Source organism: Atractosteus spatula, chromosome 1 (genome assembly GCF_055471065.1).
Source record: "Atractosteus spatula isolate fAtrSpa1 chromosome 1, fAtrSpa1.hap1, whole genome shotgun sequence".
Classification (NCBI taxonomy): Eukaryota; Metazoa; Chordata; class Actinopteri; order Semionotiformes; family Lepisosteidae; genus Atractosteus; species Atractosteus spatula.
Window position 1 is genome coordinate 64,365,250 of NC_142706.1, and position 24,768 is coordinate 64,390,017.

Genomic DNA, 24,768 nt, shown 5'->3' on the forward strand with positions numbered 1-24,768 from the left:
CCACTTCGTCCCGGTCCGTCTCGTACAGGACTCGGCAGCCCCGGAGACCAACACGCCACCTGATCGGCCCGGAAGCTCAAGGTGGCCAACGGGATGAAAGCTGGAGGCCCTGTGGAGCTCAGGCAGACCTAGCCAGCTCACCCGACAGCAGCCGGGCCAGGTACAGCCCAGACCCCTGCATTGACTCATCTGTCTTCAGCCCCTTAGCTGAGGAAATGGGCAAAACCTGCTGCACTAGGTCTCTCCTCCCACGAAGACATACCACCAGACTGAACCGCCATTTCTGACATTTCAAAGTTTGCCAAGGACTAACAATGCACTACGCAAATTTACACTACTGGCAATATTCCTATTCCAGCTAATCTGCAGAGCAAATTCCACCTGCGGGAGTGATCGGATTAGCAAAGGTGCATTTGACTTCAGAGTAGCAGTTTACACACGCACCGCCAGACATCCCCCAGCGTGGAAGGACAGCGCCAAACCCCGACCCCTACACGGATATCCGTCACAGTAAAACAGGTGCGGTTGGCTGCCGGGCACGGAGCTAGCAGGGCCCAGCCAAAATTAACAGCACAACGGGTTTACGTAGTAACAGGCAAACAAACATGCAAGGAAAAAAAGAGTGCAAGAACCAACCGTCTCTGGTCCGGCAGTGAGTCAGTGGAAACTCCTGCAGTGGACACAAAAACAGCATGGGCTTAACTGGTCCATTCCACAGGCCTTAATCACTGAGTGTCACTGACCTGTGCCTGTCCGTTTCCACCTTTGTCAAACAGAGTTCAGAGTTCAGAGTTCAGAGTTCAGAGTTCAGAGTTCAGAGTTCAAGAAACAGGGTAGGGTCAGCGATTACCTGCCATCTTCCAGTTCTGCCCTCCTCTGAACAAGGCAACACTGCAGAGGCCAGACTACTCATTACAGGTCACCCGCTAGGGTACCGCGCCGGCAGAAATAAGGCAGTGACTTCCTGATGAGCACGCCGAGGCAAGAACGAAGACAATTCTGTTTGTTAGGTTTGCTGAAAACACACCTACAGCCGGGCTTCTGAAAGCAGAGGCTGAATGGGGAAATATATTAAGGGTCTAATCAAGCAGGCAGCTCAGCTCACTGCCATCCAGTCTCCATAATTCACAGACCGCATGGAAAAGAACCCAAAAAAGGCCAGCCCCATTCAGGGACCACAACTATCACAACACACAACGTCGGAGGACGAACCAACTGTCAGAACACGGCAAATAATCGATTTCATTCGAGCTTTGGTGCTTTCCCATGATGCACCAAAGACGGGGCTGGATTACAGAGAACTTTAACTGGGCTTCAGAGAGGCTTGGCAAGTTAAAGGCCGACTAAGAATTTCGACCAGGCGGTGAAGTCACGGTCTGGACAGGCCAGGACCACCCCACCCGCACCTCTGACCACCCCGCACCTCTGACCCTGGCAGGTGTGCAGGGCTACAGGGGAGAGCGAGCCACACTGGGGGACAAGAGTGCACACAGGCTTAAGACAGTCAGATCGATCAGGGGCGCAGTTCAGAAAAACAGGGTGACAGCAGGCCTGCTGTGAGCCAGGGGCCAGAGAGGAGTGCGATTGTACACCTCAGACCCTGCTGAGTCTTTTTACAGCGCTCACATGGCAGCAATTAGATCTCACCTTGTCCAGGTCCACAGTCTTGCTGTCATCCGACTCGTTGTATAACTTCCTGCTATCTCAGCGGCAGGAAGACGGTCTTTAAAGTACTTAAGTCAGGTCGCAGGTCACAGGCAGAAAGCTGCCAATACTTCTATTTCAAAAATCACCTCCACTCGCTCAGCTCACAAATCCGAGCACCGAGAGGCAGATACAGCTCAGCCCAGCGCCGAGAGCACCTGGAGTCCAGCTACACTGTGGACCGAACCCATCTAGCACCCCAAACATCTAAGCACAATGGCCACAGCCCAGAAGGCCTTTCAGGGTCTCATGACAACTTCAGTCCCACAGGTCCAACAGAACTTCTGCCAAGCAAGGTTTTGAGGAACACAAGAGTCTAACCCTGGTCCCACACCCCAAACCCAGCACTGGTTATAGATCACTTGACTTAACTTCCAGGTTTTGTCACTTTTCAGAGACAACTCCAGTCCCCTGTGCACTGAAGGGTAGTCTGGTCCCAGACTGAACAAAGCAGTTGTGGAATGGATCGCATGGGAATTCTTTGGGGCTTTAGTGGGGCTCTGCAGGAACAGGTCCCAGGACCCCCCCCCCCCTCCAATTTTGAGTGTTCACCCCCCAAAACCTATTGGATTGAGGACTGAGCTGTGGTTTTAAGTCAGGATCAAGTATGTGAAGAGCTGCAGTCTCAGGATTACGACAACTGCAAAGGATCCGACAGTCACAGGAGCAAGAGCAGAACATAAGAAACAGGAAGTGAATTAAGTTGCTAGAAATCAAATCACCACCACAATGAATCAATGCTCAGGGCTATAGAGATCAAACGGCACTTGTCAGCGACCCAAGAAACACACTTAAAAACTCAGGATAGAAAGGGAGGCTGTCAGTAGTCCCCTAGTCACCGTTTTAAGTGATCAGCCTCATCAGGTCCTGAGCCAAATCTCGGATGTTGCCTCAGAAACCTCCAGACAGCTCCCTGGTTGCGACTCGGTGATGTCGCTGGGCTTCGGTTACGACTTTGACAATTTACAGCCTGTAGGAAGTTGTCAGTGTGGTTAACTACAGCTGACCGCATTCCTGGGTGGTATTACACACGGGGAGCCGTGAGAATCTCCCGAGAGAGAGAACTGAGAGAACGGGCAGGAGACGCGACGCGAGGATGAGCGGGGGCTCACGGAGCGGTGTTATTCGGTGAGGGGGGCGGTTCAGGTTAGTTTAACAAAGCTATAAATGCTTACGAACCGATAGCTAGGGGAAGCCACAACTTTGTCTTTTTTTGTTGTTCCCTCAGTCAGAAACAGGACAGTACAGCACTGAGGACGACGTGACTTTCCTCCTGGCCATACCGTAAATGAAAAAAAAAAGTCTACACCACTGGGGACGAAGACTCCTGCCGAGACCAAACCGCTCTCCGTCCCTGCCCGAGGAGGCTAAGTTTTTGCAAGCCGATTTCGACGCTGTTAACTTGAAAGCAGACGGGCAAACCCAGTCTAGCAAGGGTTCACGACCTCCGGTTCCAGGTTTAGGGGCGACGGCTACGCCTCTCCCGCGGTCCGGCTCGGTCTGAGCACCCAGAACCGGGCTGACCCCGCCAGGGCCCGGCGGTGTTTCGGCACAGGGGCACAAGCCTCAAACGTGGCTACTTCTGAGCAAGTTCTCCACGGACTTTGGGGGCGTTGTGTGAAACCGCGAAAGCTGCCGAGCGTAAAACCCACCCCGCCAAGCCGAACCAGGACCCAGGGTGTCGGGAGGGTCACCCTCACAGCAAAAACCTGGAACTGAAACCCCACAAAATCAGCACCCCGCCCCCCCCCCCAATCCATCCATCATCAGCGTCTCGGAGCGACCCCAGTCCGCGCCGGCGGCTCTTTGTTACAGCCCAGCCTGCCCGCGGGCGGACGGGGGGCGACCCGGGGCCGCAGTCCCCGCCGTCAAACGGATGATACTGCGGGAAAGAAAGCGAAAACAGACTGATTGCGGGGTTTCGGCGCGGCGAGCGCACGGGGAGACGGATCCGCGCAGCGAGGGGATGCGTAGCTGCCGGCGCCCGTCTCGCAGCGGTCGCTAAGTTACATCACGGCGCAGTCAGATGTCTCGGCTCTAAGAAGCCTTTTTTTTTGTGGAAAGGAAGAGCTAGCTTGCACCCAAAATGCAGCTACCCCCCCTGTGGATCTCCGAGCTCCGGCTCAAGCCGGGGCGACCCCAGGTCCCTTCGGCCGCCGGTGAGCCTTTACGATGCTGCGGTCAACCCCATCAGCGCAGGTAACAAACCCACATCCACTAACCTCTAGGGTTCCCGATGAACGCGCATTAAAAGCCTTTACCTTCGGGGACAGTGTTGTTTTGTCCTTCCCCAGCACTCTTTTCTTGCACAATACCAGCCACTGGCGCTCCAGACGCTCCGAAATGTTAAGTTTGAAACGATCGGCGGCTTCTTGCAGTCGCCCTCCGTCGCAGACCTCTCCGTCAGTCGATCCGTCTGTCTCTCCGTCTCCGCTCAGCCGGCGGACAGGCGCGTCACTTCCGAGCTGCTTCTTAACCCGTCGCCTCCCCTCCCGCCCCTGCCTTCGTGCGCGCTCACAAGGCGGTTTCGAGAACGCTCGGGAGCTCGGCTTCAGCCGGGAACCAATCGCCGTTCACCAAGCCACGGCCCTTCCACGCACGTCAGCCAATCGCCTCTCGAGAATTCCCCAGTCGCCCGTGCCTATTTACATATTCACAACCAGACGCCCCCCCCCTTCTCTTCTGAGCCCATAGTCGGGAGCGCGCACAGAGACTGCCACGGCGGCGTCTTTGCAGACAGACGAGATCGTTTTTTTTTTTTTGGGAGGGGGGAGTTGTACCGGACAAAAGGATTGCACACTTTATACCCAGTCTAATCGAATTTGAGAGATTTATTTTGTGCGTCTTCATTCTTCCTATACTGTGAACTAACACGTTGCAATTATTTAAAAGCAGAGATGCCGATACATGAATTCGAACAGAAACCGCCAATTGTCATGTTGGACGAGATGCCCCTGTTGCTGCGGGTCACTTGCACCTTGATTTTCCTGAGACAATTAAACTTATCTGATGAATAAATAAACTACCATTTAAGACGCTTTACAGAAATATGCAGTACAGATATTGGGTGTTTTATAATGTATGTTTCTTTTGAAACATTGGTCCATTGTTATAGACTTGGTGTTCAGTTACGTTTTTAAAGGCTGTGTTCAGGGTGACGTGTGTTGGATTTTGCACCAGGTGGAGGCGACTGGCATCTTGGTGACCTGGAACAGGATCAGATAAAGCCCTGAGGATACAGTATGGGTACTGGTGCAAGCACAGTGCTACAGACACAATGAGAGAATCTTTCTATATGAACATTTTTCATGGGTCGGTCGTGAGAATGAGGTGGAGAACGCTGTTTTTGAGGGTTCCTGGGATGTTTCAGAGTCTCCCTGGCCCTGACAGCTGTCTGCGCTTCCCGATCCAGAGACGGTTTCGTTATTCCCACAGGTTAATCCGGCTCCGGGTTTCAGCACTTCCCCTCAGAGTTGGGAGTCCTGGCTCAGCTCCACTCTGGGCGGTACAGTCTGGACCTCCTAACATTCCCCCTTAATTCAGCTGGTGAAGAAGTTTCACCCTCCTCCCCCGGTCTGCTGGTGCAGAACGGCCGCTGTGCGTCTCCCAGGTGGGGCCGCTGGTGCAGAATGGTCTCTGTGCGTCTCCCAGGTGGGGCCGCTGGTGCAGAATGGTCTCTGTGCGTCTCCCAGGTGGGGCCGCTGGTGCAGAACGGCCGCTGTGCGTCTCCCAGGTGGGGCCGCTGGTGCAGAATGGTCTCTGTGCGTCTCCCAGGTGGGGCCGCTGGTGCAGAATGGTCTCTGTGCGTCTCCCAGGTGGGGCCGCTGGTGCAGAATGGCCGCTGTGCGTCTCCCAGGTGGGGCCGCTGGTGCAGAATGGCCGCTGTGCGTCTCCCAGGTGGGGCCGCTGGTGCAGAATGGCCTCTGTGTGCCTCCCAGGTAGGGCTTCTGGTGCAACATTTAAGGAGTTTTGATATGTTTTAGGATAGAAAGTGTTGCAAAATATTAAACAATCAGAGTTGGTGTCCATATAACCCGCCTGGCGGGACATCCAGTCAGACCCTTTCAACAGGCCTGGGCCTGTCCTGGGTCTAACTGGGGCTTGTCTTGGGCCTGTCCTGCTTTAAAGCAGGAGCCCTTTGCTGTGGTTGTTAAGGCTGCTTAAATGAAACCCGCAGCCCTGATTCTCTTTCTGCCCATCTCCAGGCCACTGCCTGGCTCTTTCTCCCTGGGTACAAACACAGCCTGCAGTCCCTGGAATGAATACATGCTAATTGGACATGCAGCCTAATGATCAAACCCTGGTTGGCATCATTAGTCTTAATTAATGCCCAGCGGGATGAAGGCCCCCCAGGATTCTTCTGTGAAACTCTCTTTGGCTGTTCCTAGGCTGCCTGTCCCTGCAGGGTCACGTTCTGGAATGTCCTCAGTCCAACAGTGACCAGTCCTTTGTGTTCTGCATGCGGCCCACAGTCCTGTAAGTGTCTTCAGTGCAGCTATTTTAGAAATAGTGAATTCCTGTTAGTGGTGGCAGTAGCTGCAGATGCAATAGCCAATTCCTGTCGATTACCCACCAGTGCATTTCAGAACACAAGTAACGTTTAGCTGAATTGAAGACCTAGAGGTGAACAGGTAGAAATGGGTGCAGTTTTCACATGTCGCCACCAGAGGACAGTGTAGATCTCTATTTAAAAGCTAACCACATCAGCTGCGAGTCAAACGCATGAGGAATGTATGGTAGGCCACATAGGTTAAACCAGAAAGGGGGGAGGGGCCAGTATTAGCTATGGATTAATATTTAAATTCAGCGCGGTTGTTTTGCAAGTATTTACAAATAAAAACTGCCTTCCATCGGCAGCTGCCCTTGCTTTCCCATGAGTTGCTAAAGACGTTACTACTGTCTGCTTTTGCTAATGGAACTCCCATCGTACCCTGCCTTGGGCCTGTTGCTGGCCACAACCCACAGCTGGTTAAAGCAGCTGGGACGTGGATGGATGGAAACCTGGGCCAGTGAAGTTTATCCCATAATGTCTGGATATGAGTTAATGTTGGGATGCCACACCCCCGTCACGTCTGGCTCCCCTTTCAGCAACTCTGTCTCGGGGAGCCCCATGGGGACCACATACTGAACCTCAGCAGGGACAGCTATTTAAAGTAGCGACTCAGAAATCTCCTGCATGTTTTCAGGCAGGTCTGCAAAAACGTACACAAACACAGGTGAAACCGGCGCCCAGTCTGGGGCTGGTCGAGCAGCAGACCCCCGAGCCTCAAGTACTGAGGTGCTGCAGGGGACAAGCAGCACAGCGCCCCCTGTGAAACAGGGCACAGGGGCGACAGCCTGCGTGTCTCTGCTGTAGCGAACCCCCTTTCCGACGGCTCTCTCACACTCTTAGACGTCTGCGCTCAGTCTTGGCAGGAAACGCCGTGCGTCGCGCAGACCCAGCCTGTCTGGCTATGAATCACCATTACAAAGTCTTTCAGGCTGCCTGAGATTCATGTCCTCCAGAGCACGTGGTCCCAGAGTTACAAACAGCCATTTCTTCCCCGACCGCTTTGTGGAGCTGAAACGATAGCCGCTCCACGCCGCTAGCAATGCTTCCCTCTGGCCCGGGGGAGAGACAGGGTCTTTGGGATTGCGTCACCTCGGTTTATGGGTGGGTTAATTGTATGGGTGACAGGGCCTTCTCCTGTTGCGCCCCCAAGCTCTGGAACTCTCTCCCCAAGGATATCAGAGTCACCTTCTCTAAACTCCTTCAGATCCAGACTCAGAAGAGCCTTTACTGAACTGGTTCCATTCTTCACCCCTCTGCTTTTCTTAGTACCACCATCCACGCTCTCCTCTGTGTATTGTAATTGTGTTTTATCTTGTGTATTCTTCTTATTTATTGTTGTTGTCATCCTGTAAAGCACTTTGAGAAGCCACCTTTAACGGCGCTATATAAAATAAAGTTTATTATTATTATTAACCAAAAGAAACGACGTGGAGTCAATGGACTCCAGGCTGACTTACTACCGTCTCCCTGCGGTCCAGCCTGCACAGCTGTGGCTCTCCAGAGCCAGGCGTGAGCCCCCCCCCCGTTATGCACTCAGGGAGGGGGGTCAGCACAGCCAACTGTTGAGTCCTGGAGCCATAACAGGCTTCCACTGCGCTTCACCCCCAGCAAACAGCTATGCGATCCCAGTCCCACTCTCGACCCTCTCTTTCAGGGGACACAGCGCCAGGGTGCCAGTCCTCGTCTCCCTCAAAGCATATCCTGGCAGAGAATGCAAAGCTCTACATTCAATTTGCAATGCATTTTGTTTAAATTCAAATACTGTGTTTTTTCTATGATCGAGGGCTGCATGGCAGCGCAATGCACTCAAGCCAGATTGTACAAAACAAAACGGATTATCACATTTTAATCAACTGGAAAAAAAACATATACGCTTTCTTCCTAAAACGGTACTGAATGCATTTCATTTACCCCCCCCCCCATAACAAATACTGTAATTGCACAGAAAGACGTGGATCACGATTAGGAATCTCTCTCAGCTGCTGTTGATCAGTCAGGACCAGCGATACCAACTTCAGAGCGCGAATCTGCAGCGTTCAAGATCTCAGGTCTGGACTGGTTCAAGACTGCGCGCTTGGCAAATTTGTTTCTGGCCCCCTATTCACCCTGCGTGGGGTGTCCTCTGAGTGGAAGTCCCCACAAGCACAGGAATGCAAACGCGCGTGGGGTAGAAATTCGTGGATGTGGAAAGGCAGTATTGCCTTCCTAGGTGCCCTCGTGGAGGAGTATTGCACGTCCTCCAATCAGCGGCCCGCACTCCAGCTCGCGGCTCTGTGAAATCTCGTTTCCGGTCTGACAGACCCTCAACCTCCTACCTGATCGAAAGTGAGCCGGCCGGTGAAGAAGGCTCGTCCTCGTCAATGGGCTCCTGCAGCACGGGATATTTATAAATCAGACAAGACAACCCAGTGAATAGTTTCGTCCGATGATATGTGTCTATTGACATATGGATGCATGTTAACAAGACGTTAATTATAAGCAGAGTTTTGCTATTTCGAACATAGTGCGACACAGAAAGCATTGCAGCTTTCTTAACGCCATGCCTCAATTGATTCCTTCGTAATGCCTTTATTAATTCGCTGACATCTTACATCGATGAATAATATGACAGAAATGATACTTTCAACACATAAATGAAAAGAATGACTCGCGCCCGTAAAAAAAAACAACTACTTATTTAGGACTTAATTGCAGAACGATCGCTTTAAAATATTGGAAACTGCAGGTTGTCTCGATTTACTTTCAGGATACCACCAAATAATAACGATCAGGCCCCGGAGAGGGAGGTAGGATGGAAAAGAACGAGGCCCTAATTCGTCGACCCGTATTCGTGAAATGACGCTGACTAAACTGCCATCGCGGCGTGGTAAAAGCCGCATTTAGTGGTTCAAAGACATTAATCCACAGCGACTGTGCTGGTGTGTGTGTGAAGCGGGAGTGTTATGACAGAGCAATCACGGACTAATTCCCTCCAGCACGGAGCGACAACAGAGAGCCGTGGGAGAGCGGGCCCTGGGGCGGCCCATGCCGGACCTGCAGGAATCCGGCCGCCAGAACCGCACGGATAACCGGTTCGGGCCCAGGCGCCAGCGCGTTGAATTGCACTGCCGGTTCAGCCCAGCCGGCGAGATGGGGCCTGCCTGTCTCCGCCTGTGTGTGATGACGTGGGCGGAGAGAGAGAGTGCAAGCCGAGCGGCGGGCGTGGGGGCGCAGGAGTTAATGGGCTCTGTGACCAGGCTGGCGGTGGGCCCCTTCAGCGCGGAATGCACCCTTCGCAGGACGCGCTCTGTGGCGCTGCTTGTGGGCTTTCCAGAAGACAAACATCTAGAAGCAGCAGAAGGGCGAGGTGAGCGACTGCGGCGCGTCTTCAACCCAATAAAGACTTAATTGGGCATTTGCAGGTAACAACTCTGCATTGCCGCCGCTCTTAGTGACAGAGAATAGTGAAAGGGGGAGGGTCATGTCCTGTCAGTGCAGATTCTTACCCGCAGAGAGAGGGAATACGATTTTAGGGACAACGGAGATTCGTACGTGTCTGTATAACGCTGGGAAAAGCTGTTTAAATGAAATGAAAATCCTCCGTTGAAGGAGGCGTAGGGGCGACACACGCGGCGCGCTTTGTCATTTGGCAGGAGGTCTCACCCGCCCTGGAAACAGGGCTGAGAGAGCGTTAATCTGACAGACATTAGCACTCGTGTATAAACTCCGAGGAGGGCTCTGACAAGACACGCCAACAGCCAGCCTTTTTTAAAAAACCCAGGATCTCGTGGTGTTAAAAGGGATCGCCCCCGACTAGCACCGCGAGAAAGATTATATAATGCAGTGTCGCGATAGGCAAATGACAACACATGCGTCATCGCGGTCGTGGTTGTTGTGGTCATGACGCGGATTATCCCATTGAAGGGAACCGGTTTAGCGTCGGTTCTGCTTGACACTGACCCGAAAATCGAGGCTCTCTTCAGCTACGCTGCGCTCTCGCAGGCCGTTTCCGTGACGCCTCTTTTAAACGGCGATTCGGGCTCGGACTCGCTGGTCCATTCGGCGTCTGCCCAGTTTGACTCCCACCCCATAAACGCTACATGCCCTTCAGTTCCAGGTGATCTTGAAACGCAGGCGCTGCGCCGCTTCTCCGGTGCGGTGCAGATAACACGATTTTATCTCGGGTGACGGAGGGCGGTTCGTCTGCGCCCTGCTGCGCTCCTGTCTACAGCCCTTGCTTAAGGGAGATGAGGCGGCTGCGCAGGAGAGTTGACAACTGTTAAAACAGATCGTCGGGGCAAGGACGAGTTTGACGCCACTCTTTAACAAGACGTAAAATACCCACATCCCGGCAGTCACAAAGGGTGTTTGCCCTTGCAGACCAGGAGTCGTTGTGCTAAACGCAGGTCCTGGCATTGCTCTGGAGACGCGGTGGTGCCCCGTCTCCTGCTCCGGCAGCTCGCGCCTTATCACATTGTGGCAGTGTGGTCATGAAATGGTGTAGTTAATTAGGGAGCTGCAGATAACACAAGCCACCAAAAGTAAAGTTTCGGATTGTTGCGGAGTTTGTCTGAAAAGCACGCAGTCCCAGAGACCGGACAGGTGCGTTGGCTGTCGTCCTCTGTACCTAATCTGTCAGCTATTAACCTGAGCTATGAACCGGTTTAATATTACCCTGAAACCCGAAGGGTTGAGACTCCGTCTGAATGCTGAGCTCTCGGCAGTTCTGAAAGAGTGTATTACAAAGGCACATTAATGTAATCTGCGGGAACGCATTTGCCGGATTCGGTAACGGGAAACCCTGAGAGTAATCCGGATTAAAATGGTTCTGGAATAGCAGAAAAAAAATTCATTTTCTTTATCAGACAAGGTGGCTTCATTTCAACAACATTGTTGCATTACAGGAGATCAGCACAGTGCGAACTTGATAAGTTATACAAAAATGTAGGATACAGCCCAAACCCAAAACATGCAATAACAGTACACATTACTTTTCCTTCCTTTTTACCTTCTGCTTTCAGATGTGCGTTTTTCACTCCTTCAGCTGGGTTTCTAGTCTTTAAAGCTGATTTTATTCTTGATAATGACAGTGTGAATGCCCTGCTTTCTAGAAATTCCAACACCTTTGATAATTCATGCATTTGGTTATCTGAAGCGTCTTGTGGATTAGCTGGACAAAATCCACATTTTCTTCATGGCTGTCTGTGAATTCAGTCATGACCAATGTTGGAAATCACAGAAGCTCTGCTTGTTTCAAAACAGCCCAGTTCATGTTCCGAGTCTGCAAAGATTCAGGGCAGCTCCAGTACACTACAACCACCTTGAGAAACTGCAGGTGTAATGAGTAACTGTAGAGAGGGGATCAAGCTGAACTCATTCAGCCAGAGGCCATAATACAATTGTGGCAAAATACCTAGCATAAAACAGAGGAGGCACAAACACAGAGGGCCCATGCATTCTTTAGAGTTTGCTGCCATGATACTTTTACTGTAGGCATGGAAATACTGTGGGACAACAGAACAATCTCTATTTTGGTGTGAGTTCACATTTTAATGTCAAGTGTGCTTTGGTTAATATTCTATAAACTACAAATCATGTGGCATTTCTGACTACTGAAAACATGCAAAACAACAAATATATTCAGACTTTTCAGCTGGAGTTTGGTTATGTTTCGGCTCCAGTTTGGAATGAAGGAGATATTTGCCTGCCTTCACTGCAGTTAAGCGTTATTTTGGTTATAGCTGTTCATATGAATTGTTGTTTGTACAAAATATTGAAATGCATCCTGGAAGCTACTGGCTGGAACTGGAGTTTTATTGTCATTCTGAAGTCTGCTGGCAACCTTTGGCCTGCAAGTGGTTGTTTTGATGTTTTAGCTGCTTCCTGATTGGTCACACAGTTGGCTTTAAGGTTTGTGCTGTCAGTGTAAGGGGTTGTTAGGCTATAAAGCTGACAACCCCTATGTGCTGAGTGAGCAAACAGAGGGAGATATTGATTCTATATGTTAAAGATTAGTGGATCCGTATGAGCTTTAACTTAGTAACCACATAACTCACATTACTCATTTGTTTAAAAAAAAACAAAAGGAGAAATAGTGTCCACTTCACTAGTTGCTGCCTTGTGATCACAACCACACTCCCTCCCCTTGCCTGCCCGGGTTCAGATCCGGGCTGTGCCCCTTTGTGGGAGGCAGTATCCCATGCCCATCTAGCGTCGGGGATGATGTGAAATCCACAGGGATTGGGAGTGTCCTGACGGCCACTGTTCCCTGGCAGACATATCAGAAGGCGCCAGGCAGGCAGTATTTTTTCTTTTAAAAGTTATTGCATTCATGAAGGTCCTCTTCCAAGAAAACAAAGTTATGTTGTAACTGTGTGAACTAGGCTGTAATTAAGCATGATGTCAAAATGTCTTCAGCACACTGTTTCCTTCAGGAGAGGGCAGCACAGTAATGGAGTTCTGCGTCGCAGCTCCTCCAAGCTGAGCTGGTTCAATCAGATGCTTGCCTCTGGCTGCGATGAGGATCATGCCTGCCACCTGCAGAGTTCGCTGCCTTCGTAGAAAGAAAGAGAAGCATCTGGGCTGTTCCAGGTTCTCACTTCCCCCAGTGCCGCCTGCACATCTGTTTCTCGGAGGAGAAGTCCTGTCTGAAACCGCGCCGGTGCTAAATCAGATGTAATCGTGCAATTTAAAAAAATGTATATAAGCTTTTTAGAATCTGGCTTCCTTACACCTCCCCCTCCCTAAATTTACCAAGTGGTTTCTACCTGTTCCAGCCCGAGCAAAGGTACTAATCTCCACGTCAATCTGCCCTCCAGCATGAGGCGGCCGGCTCTCTGCGGCGAGCGGGGTGAGGGGTGTTCAATCCAAGCAGGCAATCGCAGAAGAAGACGCGTGCTCGCAGACTTGAGCACGGTCACTCTGCAGCTGGAGGGGAAAAAAAGGTTATTTGGGTGATCAGTTGAGCCGAGTAAAAGACATTTGCTAAACGTCACTTATTTCTCATGGTACAAGCTGAATCCCCGTTTCCCCCCAGTTTCCAGGTACGCTCTGACCTGTGCACAAGTGTTCAGTGAATCTTGGGGTCCCTGCCCTGGGGACCCCCACACCTGCTGGCGGTCACTGTGTAGCGGAGCTAGTTTGGATACGGTGACGTCACCGCCCTCCCTGCGCGTAGCAGGGACCTCAGCTGCCTGGGCTGGGGGAGGTCTCCTTTAGCTCATGCGGCTGGTTCCCTGTTGTGTTACGCCAGAGACCCGGGTTCGCGCCCCAGGTGTCGCGGGACGAAACGGGTGGCGGAGGGCACGGCCCCGCACGGAACCGCGACGGTCACAACTGCAGCCAAGTTCTCAGATGTATAACCGAGCTCCTAGTTGACCCGAATGACATTGATGTGAACTCGCTTTGTTCTTGGCTCCGAACCAGGGGGGCTGTCGCTTTTTTAAAGACTGAACTTCATTAGGACTCCAAGACTCGTAAGCTGGGGAGAAAAAAAACTGGCAAACCTGAGGGTTTAATGAAGTTTGGATTGAGTGAAATTAAAGAGCTTGGATGAAATAAAGCCCTGCAGGTGTGGGGTAACCGGGACCCGGGACCAGGGCTGGGAACCCCTCTATAAAAAACCCAGGAGCAATGGGGGGCCTGGTGAGCTCTTTCTGACTCTGTCTCTGTGCCTCTGGCAGGGTGAAGCGGCGATGCTGTATCTCCGACACTGCCAGGGCCTGCTCAGGGGCTGCCTCTCCAGGACACACAGGTACGTTTCTTTTGAGTAACCTTCAGAAGTTCGATTTAACCAAGTCAGGGTTTTTCCTAATCAAGAGTCAAGAGTTCAGCTGGGAAAAACCTTGGGATTTGCTGCTGGCTGGAGGTCTGGGGGTGGACGGCCCTGTTGGTGGCGACGACCAATGTCTGAACTTAATTGAGACAGGATGTCAAAAAGCGCGTCAGTACATGAACAGAAAACCAGATTGCTGTGAGTCGGAGGACCAGTAGGGGGCAGCGTTCCTCTAGACAGAGAGTATGAAGCCAGAGCCCTGCTACAGTGCCAGGGGGCATTGAGGTGTCTTTGCAATGAAGCATTCCCATTGCCGATGTTAAATGTCCCTTCGAGCATTTCTCCAGAGAAGGATGCTAACTTTTATGTCTTTGCTGAATACCTGAAGTCCCCCTGCCTTCGTCAAGAGCTTCACTCCTGCCCCAGGGCACATGCTCTGTACTGTTATTTGATTCCTGTGTTCAAGTTTCACTGGAGCACCACTGTCTCTGGTTCCTCTCCAGAGACTGCAGCATTTTGGCTCACATTTGTTTAATGCAAACTTCTTGGGGATTCTGACTGGGAGAAAAAGCTGTCGAAAGATTAGACTCCAGGCTGTAGGATTCAGGCTTCAGGCAGCATGGTGAAATGATTTAAAATATTTTCAGCACAGCAGCAACTTTAGGTGTCATGTTTCTTTCTGGGGTAAACTGAATGTCTGCCAGGCACAGCAGCAGAGGTCAGTGTGCTGTGGAAAGCAGAAGAGTACACTCACCCTTATCTCCCAGCCCTGCAGCACAGGCAGGTAATGCCTGCCTCTCTATTTGTCTTTGGATTTGTAGGCTTGGCCATATTAGTACTGTTTGTGTGCACCACTCTCCTATTCAAACAAGCTCTTAAAATGCCTGGCTTTTGAAACCTGCATGCAAACCCCAAATTTAAATTCCAGAGATGGCTCTGTAACAGCAATGAAGAAACAAGGCAGAATACAAGAGATTCCAGATGAATTTTTGAGACCACTGTTTATACTACTTTAATTTTCTAATACCAAATTCACTTAATTTTAATTGCATTGGCATTTTGTTAAAGGCATTGGCATTTTGTTGGCATTGACATGTTAAAGAGAAAGAAAAGAAATCTTACCTACTTAATGCCAAGAGTGACTACATGGCTTAGACTAGCCTTTGCAAAGAGCTTAAAGGATCCCGATGAAAGCCTAGTATGTTCTGAGGATTTTAGATACCTGGCCTGTGCTGCAGCAGACTAATAGTCTTTCATACTCAGCAAGTTTATTTAGGATATTTTCTCAATATCTAGTAAAAAGCCACAATAATCCAGTTATACTTGATTTTTCTTCAAGTATAAGTATCTTTTGAAAAGATTTCTAAAACTGTCTACAAGCAAGAAGGTACAGGGGAACAAAATTACTGTTGCGCAGTGTTCTGGAGCCCATCCAGGGAGAATTTTGCAGTGACACCTGTGCTGCACCCCGAATGTTGCCTCTATGTACCAACAGCGGAGATTTGTATGTTTAACGCTAGAAAATTCAATTTAAATGAAATTCCTCTGTTGAAGGAGGAGGAGTAGGGGTGGCATGGGTTGCAGAGAGTTCAGCTACACCCGTGGCCTGGAAACGGGGCTGGAAGAGCTTTATTCTTATAAACATTAGTGCTCGTTAAGTAAGTTAAAAAAATGGTGTGTGGAGTGCTGAGGAATAGGCAGTCACACATGGCGTGGTGGAATAACAGAGGAAAGACAGTAATGATAATTGCTTATACTTGCCAGCAGCCATATCACTCTGAAACTCACGACTGGCAGCCCCACTGAAGCTCAGCAGTTGTGAGCCTGGTCAGTACCTGGATGGGAGACCTCCTGGGAAAAAAGGTTGCTGCTGGAAGAGGTGTTAGTGGGGCCAGCAGGGGGCGCTCACCTTGCGGTCCAGGTGGGTCCTAATGCCCCAGTATAGTGATGGGGACACTACACTGTAAACAGGCGCCGTCCTTCGGATGAGACATAAAACCGAGGTCCTGACTCTCTGTGGTCATTAAAAATCCCAGGGTGTTTCTCAAAAAGAGTAGGGGTGTAACCCTGGCGTCCTGACCAAATTTCCCATTGGCCCTTACCAATCATCCTCCTAATAATCCCCATCTATGAACTGGTTTCATTACTCTGCTCTCCTCCCCACTGATAGCTGGTGTGTGATGAGCGTTCTGGCGCACTATGGCTGCCGTCGCATCATCCAGGTGGGGCTGCACACTGCTGGTGGTGGAGGGGAGACCCCATTACCTGTAAAGCACGGAGTGGAGTGTCCAGAAAAGCGCTATATAAGTGTAAGCTATTATTATTATTATTATTATTATAATACTTGTATAGCACTTTTCTGGACACTCCACTCAAAGCCCATCACAGGTAATGGGGATCCCCTCCACCGCCTGGATGATGTGACAGCAGCCAGAGCGTGCCAGTACGCTCACCAGTGCAAGAAAAATAAAAGGCAATCATTTAATCCTCCCTGCGCGGGTCTTGTTGCTGAAGATCACGCCTCTGCAAATTAGGATTCATTGGATCCAAGACTAACAGAGGAACTGAGAGAGAATTCCCAAATTTGCCCCCACGACCCCTGGCCGGTGAGAGTCCTGCGCATCCCTTTGACGCTGTGCCCTGTGCTGTTGCAGGTTGCAGGCGGTATGTGTGGGTGGCGCGCACAGCCGCTGGCACAGCAGCGATGGCGGGAAGAGCTCAGCGGGCCGGCAAGCCAGGCCCCCTCACTGGAAGCTCACCGTGGCCGGGCTGCTGGCGGGGACTGGTGGCATGCTGGCGTATGGGCTGTACCACAGACAGGTGAGAGGAAGGGGGGAACTGGGCTCATTTATGTCAAGGAGGCCCCTGGAGAAGACCCACGCGTGTGCAGGAGGAACGTGCAGACTCCACAACAGAAGACTGTGAACCCACAACTGAACCCAGGGCCCAAGAGCAGTGAGGCGACAGCACTTGGAGCCGCACTACGGTGACACTTCTTACCACTATGCCAAGTTACACCAAACTGCATTGACTTTCGGTCAGGCGTAAGATCTCCTTTGTGGCACCCCCACGTGTTTCCTGCCTGCTGTGACCTCAGGCCTGCGCTTGTGCCTGAGCTGCATGCATCTTGATGGCCTGCTTGTACTCCTGGGTCTTTTTCTAGACGTCAAAATAAAATGCAAAGGAACAAGTAATAGGTTTATTCCATACTGAAAAGAGAAGACAGTTGAAAAGCAACATTTCGGCTGTGGAGCCTTCTTCAGGTCACACACCTGAAGAAGGCTCCACGGCCGAAACGTTGTTTTCTTTCTTCTCTTTTCAGCATGGAATAAACCTATTACTTGTTCCTTTGCAGCCTACGCATGCTGATGCAGCTCCCCACCTGAACTAAAAAAAATGTACCCAAGTCATCAATTGGCAGTGGAGACATCGGTCAGAGCTGGACTAAAAACCAGCAGATACTGGCCCTGCAGGACCAAGGCTGGGGAACCACTGCTGTAGATCCTCGTCCAGGATGCTTATGCCCTCTTCCTTTAAATGGAGCGCCATGCTGGGGACACCATGTGTAAATGGGTAATACACAAGGAAATGTGGTATTTTAGTACCTTCCCTGGATAGGGATTTCACCAGGGGCGGGGTTAACAGCTTCCCCCACTCCTCCCTCTCTTGTCTGAGTCCTTGTCTGCGAAGCCTGACTCTTGTCTCTCTGCGCTCCAGGTAGAGCAAGCAGATGACCCTGCCAGGCCCACAGGGAGCTCGCCGACTGGCCCTCCAGAATTGGCCTATCCCGTTTACACGCAGGACGACGTGACCAAGCACAGGACGCTGGAGGACGGCGTGTGGGTGACCTACAATGGGAGCGTTTACGACATCACCAATTTTGTGGCGGTGCACCCAGGGGGCGACAAGATCATGCTGGCTGCCGGGGGCGCCCTGGAGCCCTTCTGGGCCCTGTATGCCGTCCACAATCAGGAGCACGTGCTGGAGATCCTGGCAGAGTACAAGGTGGGGGAGCTGTGTCCTGGAGACTGTAAGGAGGAAGGGGCGACTTCAGCGGATCCCTACTCCGGCGATCCTCCCAGGCACCCGGCCTTGAGGGTCAACAGCCAGAAGCCGTTTAACGCCGAACCGCCCTCGGAGATCCTCTCCGAGAACTTCATCACCCCCTCGGCCTTCTTCTTCAAGCGGAACCACCTCCCGGTGCCCCGGGTCGACCCCCACACCTACCGCCTGGAGATCCACGGCCTGCCGCGGGGCCCGGTCCGTCTGTCCCTGGAGGAGATCAGGACCAAGTTCCCGAAGCACACCGTGACCGCCACGCTGCAGTGCGCGGGCAACCGCCGCTCCGACATGAACCGGGTGAAGCAGGTGAAGGGTCTGAACTGGGGCATCAGCGCCATCAGTAATGCCACGTGGGGGGGTGCCCGGCTTAGGGACATCCTGGTGTACGCCGGTTACCTCCCCGGGTCCAGCGCTCAGCACGTGCAGTTCGAAGGTCTGGATGTGGACCCCGCTGGGACCCCTTACGGGGCGTCCATCCCGTTGGGCAAGGCGGTCAGCGAGGAGGGCGATGTCCTCCTGGCCTACGAGATGAACGGGGAGGACCTGCCCGCAGATCACGGGTACCCGCTGCGCGTGGTAGTGCCAGGAGTGGTCGGGGCGCGCAACGTGAAGTGGCTGGGCAAGATCGTGGTAAGCGAGGAGGAGAGCCAGAGCCACTGGCAGCAGAACGACTACAAGGGCTTCTCTCCTGGGACCGACTGGGACACGGTGGATTTCAAGACGGCCCCAGCCATCCAGGAGCTGCCCGTGCAGTCGGCCATCACCGTGCCCCAGGAGGGCATCGTCCTGGGGGCAGGCCAGGGCACTGTGACCGTTCAGGGCTACGCCTGGAGCGGCGGCGGGAGGGAGGTGGTGCGGGTGGACGTCTCTCTGGACGGCGGAAGGACGTGGCACGTGGCCAGGCTGCACCACGGGGAGGAGGGAGGAGCCGCGACCCCGCCGCCTAACCGCTCCTGGGCCTGGACACTGTGGGAGCTGAGAGCCCCGCTGCCCCCGGGAGCCCGGGAGCTGGAGATCGTGTGCAAAGCAGTGGACAGCAGCTACAACGTGCAGCCGGACACGGTGGCGCCCATCTGGAACCTCCGGGGAGTCCTAAGCAACGCTTGGCACCGGGTCCGGGTCAGGGTGAGTGAGGACCAGAGCAGGACAGACTAGCCCCGCAATAACACCCAGCCTTGTATCCTCAGGACAGAACACCAGCTCATGAACCCGTCCCCAGGTGCTCTCTGTGAGAACGGGCCAACGAACTGACCCAGAACCCATCCCAGAGTGCTCTCTGTAAGAACTGGCCAACGAACTGAACCAGAATCCATCCCAGAGCACTCTCTGTGAGAACGGGTCCACATCCTGACCCAGAACCCGTCCCAGAGCGTTCTCTGTAAGAATGGGCCGACAGCCTGGCCCAGAACCAGTCCCAGAGCTCTCTCTGTTAGAACAGGTCCACATCCTGACCCAGAACCCATCCCAGAGCGTTCTCTGTGAGAACGGACCAACAATCGGGCCCGTAACCCGTCCCAGAGCGCCCTCTGTGAGAACGGGCCGACAGCCTGGCCCAGAACCCGTCCCAAAGCGCTTCCTGTGAGAACGGGCTGACAACCCTGGTCCAGAACCCGTCCCAGAGCGCTCTCTGTGAGAACAGGCCGACAACCTGGTCCAGAACCTGTCCCAGAGCGCTCTCTGTGAGAACGGGCCAACAGCCTGGCCCAGAACCCGTCCCAGAGCCCTCTCTATGTTAGAACGGGCCGACAACCTGGCCCAGGACCTGTCCCAGAGCGCCTTCTGTGAGAACGGGCCAACAGCCTAACCCAGAAAAAAAAGAACCTGTAGCCTGATGAGGCAGGATGGCTCACAGCAGCTGTAGTTCGAGATGTTGAATGTCATCTCTTAACTTGACGAGTTTACTAGCACATCTTAATGAGCATCCTGCTAGCACAAATACATCAATTAGTTTAGAAGAGGTATCACTACATGTGTTTTAGTTCATAAATTGGTAAATACCAATGTTTTGGATACAGGGAATCAATACATGCTTGTTGTACTCCAGCTGCTCAGTTTCAGAGAGTAATTTAAGTTAAAAAAGTAATAGACACCCGTTAGAACACTTCAGTATTGTCTGCTTATTGAGCTTTGCAAACAGAAGATATTTAAGGTATTGATTACAAAGTCATTTTGCACAAAACTAATTTGAAAGCTGAAAATATCAGTGTAGTTTCTGAGAATAATTGGCTGCAGTTTGAATCTGTTCTTCTCAAAAGCTTTAAAAACCCATTATGGCTTTAGTGTTCCCTTACCATTTTTAAAAATTGTTTTCCTGTGCGATTGGACAATCTCTGGTCTGTAAGTGTTCTGAGATTATAAACTGGTTTGTTTTCAAACTACACAAACCGAGCAGGATATTCTGGTCAGATGGGCACATTGTCGTGTTATGAACAGCCAGCCATAGAGAAGCTTCAGTTCAAATAGCGAAGAGGAGGGAGTGTGTGAGGACGGTCACTCTTCAGGGGACGTGTGAGGATGCGTGGGTCCATTTCAGAACGAAGAGGTACTCAGTCATCCACCACGCTGATGGCGAACATCGGAGCGAAGAGTGACCCAGTGAAACATGCTCACAATCTACTCACGTTCAAGTATAACAAAGAGGTTGTTGTTTTTTTTAAGTGTTGCTTTTGTGCCGGCCTTCAATTTAAGCCTAAGGGTAAACCAAAGTACACAATGATTGTGTAAGAAAATCGTTGGCCCGGCAGCAGATCCATTCAGAGAGTGGAAACTGAGACTCGTTAAAGCCTGGGCTGCAAGTGGTGTTGATGAGACATGCACTGCCCCTTTACTAATCCTACTAGTTCATCTGACTGGCGCTTTCATCCAAAGCAATTTAAATGTCCTCTCGTTTTTACAACTGGTTATCTTACTGACACAGTACAGGTGAGGTACCTTGGTCCAGGGTACAACGGCATAGTGCATCACCCAGGATTCAAACCCACAACTTTCCAGTCTGGTTGTTTTCAGGGTTAAACGAAGGCTCGTTCAACCCAGATTACAAAAAGATACTGACAGATAATAACAAAATCCTTTGTTTTTTACAGAATGCAGGATAGCTTAAAAACAACTGGTTATTTGATGTTGACCATAGTCAGTGAGGTTTGAATGAACATCTTGTAAGGCTGTAGTTCCTTCTGGCTTTAGTTAGGCGACTGCTTGATTACTTAGGTCTCGTTATTTGAGTGGCAGGACCATTGTGTATCTATCCAGGCTGAAAGTGCTTTCCAGGAACCGTGCTGGGATTGCACTTTTTCTGAATGAATTTACAGACAAAATAGACCCTGAAAACAGAAGACACATGTGGAATCTTTTATTCTGTATACAGCATATGATCTAAAACAAATCAGACCTGAGTGTCTTAAGGATGAAGAATGTGGACCCTTTTTGTCCAGCAGGTGTCGGTTATTACAAAGAAATAAGAGCCTAAGTGCTGTTAAATCTGTGATTTTCCTAAAACGGCTTGCTTTCGTTTTTATGACGCTTAAGAGGTTTAAGAGGTCTTATATTTGAGTGGCAAGAGAGACAGTGTCTCACCGTTCCAAGGTGCCTTCACAACACTGGGTACAAAATCTGTGAATGAACAGTTCTACCCCTCGACCCGTTTCATCTCAATCTGACGCACAAGAATGAATGTAACTGAATCGTGTTTTTCCTGGTGTGATTTTCCTCTGTGAAGAATAAAGATTTTTTTCCCCATCAGTGTCCAGCCATCTTTTGCGGTGGTATGTAGAAGTGCAACATCTTCTTGTCTAATGCCTCTTCCTTTAGAATGCTGTTAATCTGGACTTTTTTTCCAACAGCAAGATGTGGCTTTTAGTGACAGATGAGCTATGCTGACCTTCGCTCTGGGTGGCAGACAGCCACACAGGCTCTCTCCTTCAGCGACAGACTGCATCTCATGGACACAAAGGCAAACTGATGCTTACTCGGACGCAAAAACTGTTGCCCAGAGCCAGATAATGGAAAGCTAAGTCATGAGAGGCAGACTCAAATCCTGAAGGGTCTCTTGTTATTTTCAGTTTTTAACCTCACATGTTAGTTAAATAAAATTGGTTCCCTTGACACATATAGGATGTTTCTTAAGGTCTTTGGCAATCAAATGACTAACTTCATTAAAAGTGGTTACCACTAAATCACTTTGGAGCCAGGTTAGAGAGAGAGAGAGATAGTACAGTGCTGTGGTTAAATAATTCGCTCTACTGTTAAGGGCTCAGGTGGAACAAAACCAGAAGCTGATGCTGAGGCAGGCGAGTCCAGCTTCTCCATCTCCTAGGGAGGGTGGGAAACTGCGGACTTTCAGAGAGGCAGAACAAAGGCCCTGTTCTCTGCAGAGGCTTGCTTTTTTCAAACTTCATGCAGTTTTCTTTTGGGAAATGTCTTCGTTTGGGGGTATTGTCAAGACAATTTGCAGTCAGTCCATTCTCTCTGTCCTTTGACTTATTTCAGTATATTGTTGCTCCACCTGACAGCTGTTAAAAACTCGAAATAGGTCATCAGTTAAGACTGTATGGGCGTTGGCGAGACGGTTGTATCGGACGCTCCCATATTCCATATTGCCATTCCTGCTGGAGGCCTCTACATTCTGTAGAGGCGATCAATCTGAGTAGAACTGAAAAGGAGATTTGAAGACCAGCGTTTGACACAGAGCTAAAGCTCATCTGTGAACCCAGCCCGCTCTGTCAGAGGCTCGTGTGATTTCACAAGGCATAACAAACCCAAGAATTAAAAGTATTGAAGGTTTATTTATAGCCAGCAGCCATATCACTCTGCAACTCACAACTGGCAGCCCACTGAAGCTATGCAGGTGTGAGCCTGGTCAGTACCTGGATGGGAGACCTCCTGGGAAAACTCAGGTTGCTGCTGGAAGAGGTGTTAGTGGGGCCAGCAGGGGGCGCTCACCCTGTAGTCTGTGTGGGTCCTAATACCCCAGTATAGTGACGGGGACACTATACTGTAAACAGGCGCCGTCCTTCGGATGAGATGTAAAACCGAGGTCCTGACTGGTCATTAAAAATCCCAGGGCGTTTCTCGAAAAGAGTAGGGGTGTAACCCCGGCGTCCTGGCCAAATTTCCCATTGGCCCTTATCAATCGTGGCCTCCTGATAATCCAAATCTATGAACTGGCTTCATCACTCTGCTCTCCTCCCCACTGATAGCTGGTGTGTGGTGAGCTATCTGGAGCACTGTGGCTGCCATTGCATCACCCAGGTGGGGCTGCACACTGGTGGTGGCGGTGGAGGGGAGTCCCCGTTACCTGTAAAGCGCTTTGAGTGGAGTGTCCAGAAAAAGCGCTATATAAGTGTAAGCAATTATTAATTATTCATTGAGAGTTTTAGTCGCAGTAAATTTGGATTAACAGGACGAGGAGGATCGAAGATCTGCGGATGAGGAGTGGCCATGGGGCAGCTGTAGAGCTGGAAATGGGGAGGAGGAGGGAGGCAGGAGATGTATGTGAGAGAGAGGAGGGAATTACTGCATGTACAGGATTTTTAATGTTCTAGGTGAGGAAATGACATCAGGATTGATTACAAATTACTGACAGCTGAGGCTGATTGGAGTTGGCCATTGTCACCCCCCCAAATTTACATTATAAACTCCATTTAAAAATGGTGTGGTCAGGCTTGAGGCCCTTGTGTCGGTGCTGTGTAATCCAAAGAGGACAGCATGATCTCGAACACGGGCCTCTACGCCTAGTCTTCATTCCTGCTGGCCTCTCAACGACTTCTTTTTAATTAGCTCAGATTAACACGACCTGTAGCTACAAATTGAAGACCACTATAAATAAACAGGGACTAGTTTGTCTATGGTACAGAGGTGGAGACCTGCAGGGTCAAAACTCCAGACCACTGGCATTGGAGCAGTCATGTCTGTCCCCCTGTGCGGACTCAGGCGTGTAGTTTCGCATTCTGTGTGACTACTGTATGTCATAGAAGCTCCTCCTTCCCAACACTTGATCGTCATTTAGCAGTACAAATCAACAGTATTTATTCTTCTGGCGTATAGGAAAATGTATATAGAAATATGGTGGAGGGGAAAAGCCTCCTATCATCACAACACAGATACAGTAAAGGGGAAAACCTGTCCATTATCAACAAGTGTTGCTACAACTTCCTTAAAGAGTGAGAATTTGCCGACTTACACCACCACACTGTCATTAACACGTCTATGGGTGGTAACTCTAGGCCAGGTATGGTCAAAGGAATTCCATCCCCTGCTATTACAGACTTGCTAAAAATACTGAATTGTTTCTTAATTGCTCAACTAACCCAGGTGCTTTAAACCACTTTGGAAATTAAGAATTAATTGGAGCAAAGACCTGTAGTGGAATAGAAGTACCAAGCCTGACCGACCCCAAACCAAGTACTGCGGTGACCATGTTGTCTTCGCGAAAGTCCAGTTGTAGTATTGTCCACATTTTTCAACACTCAGTGGATATATTGGGCGAAGATTATTATTAGCAGCCTTGCCATCTTCTCCAAGACAAGGAACGGGGAAGGGGGGCATAGGCATTTATTTCCTTCGCTTAAATAAGACTACAGCCTAGCAGTAAACACAAAAGCAGAAAACACGCGAAAACTCACCTTCGGCACCTCGCGCGTCCAGACCTGTACTTATACATCGCCGCTTCCGCCCCCTTGCCGGAAGTACATTAGTTTAC

General features: G+C 50.8%; 2 protein-coding genes across 4 annotated transcripts in view; one reads left to right on the forward strand and one right to left on the reverse strand.

Moving 5' to 3' along the window:
- spats2 (spermatogenesis associated serine rich 2) overlaps nucleotides 1–4,171 on the reverse strand; it is a 33,225-nt gene extending 29,054 nt beyond the window's left edge. The window contains exon 1 of one of the 2 annotated variants that reach the window (XM_088916415.1): nucleotides 3,966–4,171. The gene's annotated coding sequence lies outside the window, so the exon portion shown is untranslated. The remainder of the gene's footprint in view (nucleotides 1–3,965) is intronic. The other variant, XM_088916407.1, reaches the window with a different exon arrangement.
- Nucleotides 4,172–8,554: 4,383 nt separating this feature from the next.
- On the forward strand, nucleotides 8,555–21,809 carry suox (sulfite oxidase). Of its 2 annotated transcripts, none has more exons than XM_088916519.1 (4): nucleotides 8,555–9,602; nucleotides 13,918–13,988; nucleotides 16,664–16,829; nucleotides 17,727–21,809. In XM_088916519.1, exons 2-4 carry the CDS (start codon nucleotides 13,930–13,932, stop codon nucleotides 19,224–19,226), a joined length of 1,725 nt encoding a protein of 574 aa, XP_088772645.1. In that variant the 5' UTR covers nucleotides 8,555–9,602; nucleotides 13,918–13,929; the 3' UTR covers nucleotides 19,227–21,809. The 2 variants fall into 2 exon arrangements, with proteins under 2 accessions (XP_088772645.1, XP_088772654.1); XM_088916528.1 differs by having other exon boundaries at nucleotides 9,463–9,657.
- The last annotated feature ends 2,959 nt before the right edge of the window (nucleotides 21,810–24,768 follow it).